The sequence below is a fragment of the Alosa sapidissima genome, chromosome 8 (genome assembly GCF_018492685.1).
Source record: "Alosa sapidissima isolate fAloSap1 chromosome 8, fAloSap1.pri, whole genome shotgun sequence".
Lineage (NCBI taxonomy): Eukaryota > Metazoa > Chordata > Actinopteri > Clupeiformes > Clupeidae > Alosa > Alosa sapidissima.
In genome coordinates, this window is record NC_055964.1 from 19,559,438 (window position 1) to 19,569,085 (window position 9,648).

The 9,648-nt window shown below is 40.2% G+C and overlaps 1 protein-coding gene across 1 annotated transcript; it reads left to right on the forward strand.

Moving 5' to 3' along the window:
* Positions 1 to 1,743: 1,743 nt before the first annotated feature.
* slc14a2 (solute carrier family 14 member 2) lies at positions 1,744 to 8,954 on the forward strand. The gene is made up of 10 exons (XM_042101953.1): positions 1,744 to 1,838; positions 2,002 to 2,076; positions 2,436 to 2,625; positions 3,712 to 3,901; positions 4,009 to 4,137; positions 5,057 to 5,249; positions 6,427 to 6,574; positions 6,709 to 6,843; positions 6,992 to 7,041; positions 7,305 to 8,954. The coding sequence occupies exons 1-10, from the start codon at positions 1,815 to 1,817 to the stop codon at positions 7,689 to 7,691; spliced, it is 1,521 nt and encodes a 506-aa protein (XP_041957887.1). The 5' UTR covers positions 1,744 to 1,814; the 3' UTR covers positions 7,692 to 8,954.
* Positions 8,955 to 9,648: the final 694 nt, after the last annotated feature.

The following is a 9,648-nucleotide window of genomic DNA, read 5'->3' on the forward strand; positions in this document are numbered from 1 at the left end:
CATTAGCTTTTCACTTTCACGGCAAGTGACATGCCACATGTTCCCACACGGCTCACGTCTAATCACCCATATAAACAGGAATAAACATGGCACTTTGTGCTACAGTATATTCCTCTGTCAATGACAACATATTTCTATATCTGTGTATTTTGTGCTTTAAATAATTATTTCCATACACAGCTTTCAATCTCACTGTCTTAAGTGCCTAACAGTAAATATTACAAAGGGTAAGACAATCACAGGACAACAACGTATCTTTTTTTAAATACATACATGTTTCATTATCTATAGTGTTTCACTATCTTGACAAGACAAGATCAAAATGTAAATTGACGGTGCTCGGCATGCAGGGATTGCTATACTAAACCCTCCCTCCTTTTAGTCTCACACAGTTTATCACAATCAGCAAGGTGCCATTGTAACGTGACTGAAACCATATAAATCATTCCAGCTATTTTTTTGGGAAAGGAGACCAGAGTTCGCCAACAATTTTAGGGAAAAAACACTGTATTAAAAGGTTCATCAAATTATCATTAATTAGAACATGAATGATGAGAAAAAAACAAGGGAAAAAATAAGTTACAATTATAAAATAGGGAAACAAATGACTATACAGAGTAACCCATTTCCCCGAGATGCAGAACTGAATTCAGGACACCTGAATTAGACAAAGATTGAGGTCAGTGATACCACTCTGATGCGAAATCTTATCATTAACAATGACATGTGACTAACATCGTTTGCTTTGGATTTTTCTGCCAAATTGAGCTATTGCTGAGACATCTGACAAATGTGTGAACTTTGTAAATGTAAAAATGTAAATCAGGTTTATAGGGCAAGTATACTTCCGTATACAAGGAATTTGGTCTGCATTTATCCCATCCGTGAATTAGTGAACACACAGAGCACAAAGTGAACACACAGAGAGGTGAAGCACACACTTACCCGGAGGGGTTAGGTGCCCCAAGGGCACTTCAGCCAGGGCTGTGGGCATGGGAGAGCAGTGCTCAACCACTTCCCCTGCCCGCATTCTTCCTACTGGGCCGGGGATCGAACCAGCAACCCTTCGGTTACAAGCCCGAACCCCTAACCAGTAGGCCACGGCTGCCCCCAACAAAACATTGTTAAACAAAGCATTCGCAAAGAGCCTGAAAAATGTTGAAGCATTGTTATGAGATTTGCACAGCCTCAAACCACCGTGTGTGAAGCTGATTCAGTGTGGTTTGTTAATGTTTCTCTTAAAAGCATAAATTCATGGTTTTGTAGATAAGTATTACACAAGACTTTGATTTTTCTTTCATGTTTTCTGTACTAGTTTCAAAAAGTGAGAGAGAGCATGTGACAGATTTATGTTGTTCTCTTGAAGGCATTTGCCAACGGGCAAACAATGACATCTAGCCTTAACCTTGTGTGTGTAATTGCAACTGTTACCCAAGCAATAACTTTTAGTTGACTGAGAATGTGCACACGCACATGCACGCACACACACACACACACACACACACCACTTATTCCTCAATAAATACCCACAAATGAAGCCATATCAATCTTTAAGCTTTGGTTCCAGGGTACTGTGATCTTTGACAGCATATTTTCCCAATGAAATGCAGTGAGGGAGAAGAACGACCCGCCTTGGGAACCTGACACTTAGTATGCGGAATGTACTCTTATCACTGTGGATCACACAGTAGCAGTGTTAAGAGGAGGGGCAATGTGATCTTGGGTATAAAAGTGACAGAAGAGTCTGGTCGAGCCTAGAAACTTCTGAGTTTCTGACTTTCAAAAGTTTTCTGCATCTTCAGCTAGTGTCATTTATGCCAGGAAAATATCTTTCAGAGGTTTGTCAATTTTTCTTGAATCTATGTTGTGTGAGTCTGAAGTCCATCAGTGTCATTTTACAGTCATGCACATCAATTGTTTTTTTGTTGTCATTGTTGTTTTATCTTTTTCTTGTCATGTGAAAAAAATATGATCTATTTTATTGTGGCTTTTCTGTCATAGGATATTCCAAAGAATATCACAGATTTTTTCAGAATCTCATCAAGTGAATATTCCTCAGCAGTCTTTGATTCAAAGGTAAAAGCTTCTTTCATTCAGTAAGTAGAGGAACTACTGTCAAGATTTGTGGCAGGATTACTACAGGACATAGTTGTTTGTGTGTGTGTGTGTGTGTGTGTGTGTGTGTGTGTGTGTGTGTGTGTGTGTGTGTGTGTGTGTGTGTGTGCAAATGAGAGAAAGCAAACACACTATCAAGTTAAAAATACCCACATACATATTTAACATGTATTTGGGCACCTGTCTCCTGCAAAATGAGTATACTATTCTTGGAGCACCTAGTTGTGTGGTGAACGTCTCTTTGTTTATGGACTGGGGTGACAGCTCGGCACAAGTACTCACAGCCAAATCCTGTTGTTGTCTCTGTCAACTTACCACAGGAGCTCAGTCCGCTCATGGCCAACCCTGTAACCGAAACAACAACAGACCCGAAGAAGCAGCCTTCCTCCGAGAAGAATGACCAGCACCCGGCAGAGAGCGCACCATGTCTGCAAAGCAGCAAGGCAAAGATCTTCAAAGGGGTGTCTTACTTTGCCGGCGACATGAGGGTTTATGGAGAATGGATGAAAGGTGAGGTACTAACTAATGTACACTGTAGATCTAGAAGCGGATGAAAAAAAATCACATTTAATTAAAGCATTAACCACACACTCAGGCACTCTGGAATTTAGGTTAAGCTCATAACACCAAACAATTCCTCACACCCCCACCCAGCTGAAGAAAGCACCATCCACTAAAAGCGGATAAGACCTGATTGCATTGTCCTGAGTTTAATTCAGCTGTTCCTATGATTCCTGCACTTTCCCCCTACCTATTACATTTCTCTCCCAAGGGAGTCAATGTTACAGGAAGGTTATTGTGTATTAATCAGTGTTTAAACTGTTGAAAAACAATGGTCACATTGGAAAGACATACATATAACATACATTGTATTGCTGTTTCCAGTAGTGTGTAGTGTATTGTCTTAAAATATTTTGCAAATGAACAATAGCCTGTGAATTAGTAGCTTTCCATAATTGTCTAATTATACATTTCAGAAGCACTGAACAATATTGCAGCTCCCCCCTCCCTGCCATTGTTCTGCAACAATGACTCAGTCAATTATTTGTGCAAGTGTATAACTCCTGCTTAATAACATAAAACACTTGTCTAACCAGGACTAGCAATGGGAAAGGAATGGATCTATTAGACTACACATGCAATGATTTTATTTCTGCATTTCCATAAGTCACAGTGTATTTTGTAAGAAATAAGAGAACTCAAATGAACTCGCTTTTAGAAAAATGACTGTTGAGAATGAAAGAAGCAGAAAGACATTAAGCTTGTGAAGTATGTTTGTAGAACTCAAGGTTGTACATCTTTATGTCAGGAGGCATTTAGCAACAGGACTTTTAACAACTCAGAACAGTCAGGGCTGGTCTAGATGGGTCCTGCTCTGAATGGATCTCAAACTCTTCCTGTGTCATCACCAGGGTTTAGATGGGAAGTTGTTACTAATGAAAAGTGTAATGTCAAATTAAATCCCCATTGACAAATATTTCACAGAAGTGTACTGAATCTTTTTTGACTTTTTTTTTTATATTTCACATTTCACATTGACAGATTTCACTGAGGTGAAAAATGGATTTTTCTAATATTCTAATCTTTAATTTTCAGGGCAGTTCATCCTGTTCCAGATCCTCGACTGGGTTCTTCGAGGTGCTGCCCAGGTCATGTTCGTCAACAACCCCTTGAGCGGCCTGATCATTTTCGCCGGGCTGATTCTCCAGAACAGGTGGTGGGCACTCAACGGCTTCGTGGGCACTCTGTTTGCCACCATCTCTGCCCTCATTCTGCAACAAAACAGGTACCATTCCAAAACAGCATCCCACCCACTGCCCCCTTAGTGTCCAGTAAATGTCGATCCCATCCATGATTTCCTGCGATCCTCACGAATGCTGCTGTTTCTTGCAGGGGCGCCATCGCAGCTGGTCTGTATGGATACAATGGCATCCTGGTCGGTCTTCTCATGGCGGTTTTCTCAAATGCAGGAGACTGGTACTGGTGGCTACTGCTTCCAAACATCTTCATGTCAATGGCATGGTAAGTCTTTCTTTTCCATGAGTCTTGGCTAATAGACAGAGTAAGAATGCTTCTGGTGAATGTACGAATTATTTTTAGCCTTTGAATGGTATAGAATAGGACTAATGTTTGGGACAGAAACATGATTACAAACTTAGATATGGTTGTCACGTCCCAGTCTAGGGGTTCTATGGGACATGAGCAAATGATAGGAGACGGCCAAAAATGGAAGTATAATTCAAAAACATTTATTTACAAAAAATTATAACACTAAGAAAAATATGGACGAACGAAAAATAAGGCTGCCCAAACGAAAGGCCTCAAAAGTAGGGCCAGGTAATCCCCAGCCTTTTCCTCGACTCTCATTCGGGGAACAGGCAGGAGCGACAGCGACGGCCAAAAACCAGAGCGAACCAGCGGAGCGAACCAGAGCGGTGTAGCGTGGCGTAGTAGCGGCCAACCCAGAATCCAAGAACGCCCCCCTGTGACGTAGGAGGCCCCCTTTTAAAGGGCGGAAACCCAATCACAGTTCATGGCAATTAGGAGTAGTTTGCCCACCGGACCGTCCGAAATTAACAGAACACAAGACACAAAGAGAACAAGCAGACAGAAACACAAAACACATGCAGACGTAACAATGGTAGATCTATCTACTATCCAGCTCTAGTTTAACTGTGGATGTTTCCTTATGCAAGGGCAGGAGCGTCATGCAAAGCCTGAAGTTTTCTTAGTTCACCTCTCTATAAAGACACTTCATGTGATGCACCTGATGATTATCAGAGTAGCGTTTCAAAGCCAGTAAAGGGAATGGAAAGCGGAAGGCACCATGATTTTAAGGTCCATGGCACAGAAAATCCACTATTGTACAAAAAAAAACTATCCACTATCTGTCGTATGTGTATCTTTATTAAACCTTTCTCGACATGTATGTCTTCACCAGCCCCATAGTGTCGAGTGCCCTGGCTTCAATCAACAGTCGCTGGGATCTGCCTGTCTTCACCCTACCGTTCAACATTCTTGTCTGCCTGCACATGGTGGCCACCGGTCACTACAACCACCACTTCCCCCAGGTGCTCATCCAACCCCGCTCCTCCCTCCCCAACATCACCTGGTCGGAGGTGGATGTGGCAAAGGTGAGCTAAAAGAGGCTCAGCAGGGGTGTGTGCAGGGGTGTTTGTGTGTGTGTGTGTGTGTGTGTGTGTGTGTCTGTGTGTGTGTGTGTGTGTCTGTGTGTGTGTGTGTGTGTGAGAGAGAGGGGTCAGTCACATGTCTTTCTTTACCCCTTTGCTCTCTGGAGTCATGCCCTCAAGTGCAGAGCATGCTACGTAAAAAGGTAGAGAGGATGCTGGTAGTTTCATGCAGGATGGAATTTGATCTAGCAGGAAAAGCCACATTTTCAGAATACACACCAGATTCTTGTCAGTAAAAGATGGAGGTTTGTTTTATACTGTGTGGTTTATGGCGTTATCCTAACTGATAATCAAAACTTAAACAGTACTTGGTCAGGTATACATGGTAAACACATTTTATGCAAGAGAATGCAAGGCAAAAGCTACATATGAAAAAATGTTTGCATTTAGTCTTGGCCAACCATAACAACCAACAATTCATGAAGACACAGCAGTTACATAATGGCACATCAGCCTTGGGGATTATACTGTTGTGTAACTAAGAACTTCCGTGTCTTCCGTTTTGGTTAACTGACCCAGCATCTGACGCTATCACCTGCTTATTGCATTCTAAGAATCCAAGAATAGATGCAGCAGAGCATGCAGTTTGCATTTGCTCACCACCATTAATCATAGCCTATATGGTCATAGCTTTGATGACTGCATCAGAAAGTTGAGTAATGAGGTGAGGTTTTGTGTAAACCTTGTGAAACCCGACCATTTTTGTCTTTTGTCTTTCAGGTTATAATCAGCTGTAATGACAAGCTGAACCCGTAGACACACTGTTTAATGTCACTTTCACTCGTTGCACGTGTTTGTATGCGTGCCTCTGGGGTTGTCTCCTGTTGTGATTCGCTACCTTAGAATAATAAGGTTCTATCTGCGTTTTGAGTAGTTCTGAGATATTGAGCTTCAAAGTTTTAGAATTCCATAGAGTTACATGGTAAATGGAACAAGTTCTTTTTGATATAAAGTCCAAATATGTACACAACTTTAAGAAACACCTCATCTGAACTTAAGAAACTTTCAAAGAATAAAAATATGTAAATAACTCCATTTTGACAAAAATGTCAGATAGAACCTTATTATTCTAAGGTAGAGAATTGTCATCTCTAGTCATGCCACTCGTTTTTGTGTGCAGCTCTTCCAATCCATTCCTGTGGGAGTAGGACAGGTGTACGGATGTGACAACCCGTGGACAGGAGGCATTTTCATCATTGCTTTGTTCATCTCCTCACCTATCACTTGTGCGCATGCAACCATTGGTTCTGCTGTTGGCATGGTGTCAGGTAAGGCCTGACACAGTATACTCGGGCCTTCACAGTATAAAATCTAAAGTATAAAAAGCAATACAATTCATTCAGAGCCATTGCTAATTAAGCTGGTCATTACTGTTCCCTAATTTTTGCTCTGCCCAAATAAGGTCTGGCTCTTGCCGCACCCTTCGAGAACATCTATTTTGGACTGTGGGGCTACAACTGTGTGTTGGCTTGCATCGCCATCGGAGGAATGTTTTACGCACTCACCTGGCAGGTTCATCTCCTGGCTATTACATGTGGTACGTCCTGTTCCCTTTCACATCAGTCTTCATAAGCCAACGTCTGATGGCAGTTTTGTGGGATTTATTCTATCAGATAAAGACAAATGACTTTAATTACTGTACACTCCACTGTCCTGACTGACTCTTCCTATTCTCATTTCCTCAGCATTTTTCTGTGCATATCTGGGCTCGGCCATCGCAAACATCATGTCAAATGTGAGTGAATTACATACAGTAAATAATTTCTACAACAGTATCTATCAGGACCTAAAATTACATGTTCACTTACATTTCACCTACTTTTTGAACATTGCATTAAACATTCCTATCCCAGCCCTATTCCCGTAGATAGTCTCAGGGACTATCTCAGTGATTTAGGCCTTGCACACAGGCAAAACAGCCTATCAAAATCACCATGCAGTATGTTTGTAGTGTACACTGCATTGTCACTGATAAACCTTATCTATGCTTCTGTGCAGTTTGGGCTTCCTGCCTGCACATGGCCCTTCTGCCTGTCCGCCCTGACCTTTCTGCTGATCACCACGGAGACAAACAAAATTTTCAAGCTCCCGCTGGCCAAGGTGACGTACCCCGAGAAGAATCTTCACCACTTTTGGAAAATGAAGAAGGCCGAGAAAGCCGAGAAGCTGAAGAAGGAACAGGAGGAAAAGGAAGAGGGGGAGAAGTCTGAGAAACAGGAAGCGTTCAAAATCGAAATGGTGAAGAATGAGACAGTCATGTCTGACGCATGCACAGTGCCCATGGAAGAGGTAGAAGACGCTCCAACAGATAACCCAATGGGCGTGACTAATGATAATACAGACAATACAGATGCTATGGAAGACTTGCTTCAGCCGGTTATCTAAATCTGAAGGCTACATCAGGACCTGCATTAGCCGGTTATTTAAATCTGAAGGCTACATCAAGACCTATTTTTTTTCCAGCAGGCATTGCAAGTCTACTCTGGACATTTTGTATAATTTTAGCTCTCCAATCAAAAGATTTGTCTGAGACTAGGCTTTTTTCTTGTGGGACAATGGCCTTTAAGTATTTTTTCATGAATATTACTCATGTAACAGTTCTCACTACACTCCACAACAGCTTAATTATTTTTAGGTTTAACGTTCATTATTATTATAATGGCCATTAAGATTATTATTATTATTATTATTATAATAATAATAATAATAATAATAATAATAATAACAATAATACATTGCAGTATCTGTTTCTTTTTACGGTAATAACAATTGTTTCATAACTGTACAGTATGGCTTTCTTTATGGAGTGAAGCGAGAGGGGAAATGGGGTAGCTTTCATCTTCATCTTTATACATCCATTACACACAGCACTGAGGTTGACAGGAGTTCAGTGTCTCGTTGAATGTGGGTATGATGGACTCGACAACAGGATAGTTAATGACCCTATGTTGAATGCCCTTCCAGCAGAGACGAATGGTCTGCAGAGTGGCTATGACCTACACATGGGCAGGTCATGTAATCCAAAGGATCAGAAGTTGTTCACAAATGTAGGGAATAGTTTAAAAGTTGAACTAAATGAGGCAGGCATTTTTTTTTTACAGTGAGGGTGAAATGTGGTGTCAGGGCTGAGTCACAATGCTGCAGGTTCACTTGTGACCGAGACATACTGTACCTAGATTGCATGCACTCCATACTGGTTAAGATTGAATGGGTTAATGGAAAGCCCATTTTACGATTAGGTGATAATGACGTGACTAACTTCAAGAGCAGACTGAACTTTAAAGAGGATCTTAATACAATCTGTGATATGTTATAGTGATAAGGGAGTTTTTATTGGTATGACTTAATCAAATGGAGGATTTTCTAAGACACATTGATTTAACTTGTAACGTTATGAGTATAAAAACAATAATCTACTATTAGGTACTTTTAACGACACCAACATTTATATACCAAGTTGTAAGATCCAAGAGTGGAGCAGAAAGATTGTTTTTACACCTGTTGATGCACTTAAAATGGTGGATTTCTTTTTTATTTGTCATACAGTACGTATGAAATGTACACTTTGTTTTTATATACATTTTGTAATCAGTCCGTGTCATATTTCAACTATTAAAATATATATATATTTTTATACTATATATTCAATGTGGTGTCCATCTGCATCCTTTCTCAGTTGAAAGCTGACAAACCTATGAAACACAAACCTTTTCCAAGTCCACACTCTCTAATTCAATAATGGACAACAACCAAAACTCTGCTAAGTCAAAGCCAAATTCCAAACACTGGGATACTTGTTATGGTTATGGAATTTGGCAGACACTTTTGTCCAAAGCTACATACAAATAACAACAATACAATAGTTAGATATAACAGTGAACAAAATAAAATGTTGGTAAGACATTAAGGAGAATAACAATAATAAACAGCAATATCAAATTATGAAATTATTATGTAATGGAATACATAAGACAAACAAGTTCATTGTCTAGTTCACTAATTACTCTTATTTCCGATACATCTGGGTCCATCTGTATATCCGTTGTCTGTCTGTCTGCCACACAGGACAGAAGTCCCCTAACTGCTTTTTTTAACTGGATGTTTTTGTAAAGTGAGCAAATAGGCATTGCTTTGACATTTCACCACTGTTTTACTATAGTTTATACTCAGTGTATTTAACCACTGATTTACTAGTTTATACCCAGTGTATTAAACCACTGTTTTACTATAGTTTATACTCAGTGTATAAACATGTTATATTTAATGGGTTTGTTAGAGAAAGGCTGATAATGACATCTCCAATGAAATATTCTCTTTGATAACTGAAATTGTTCATTAGGAT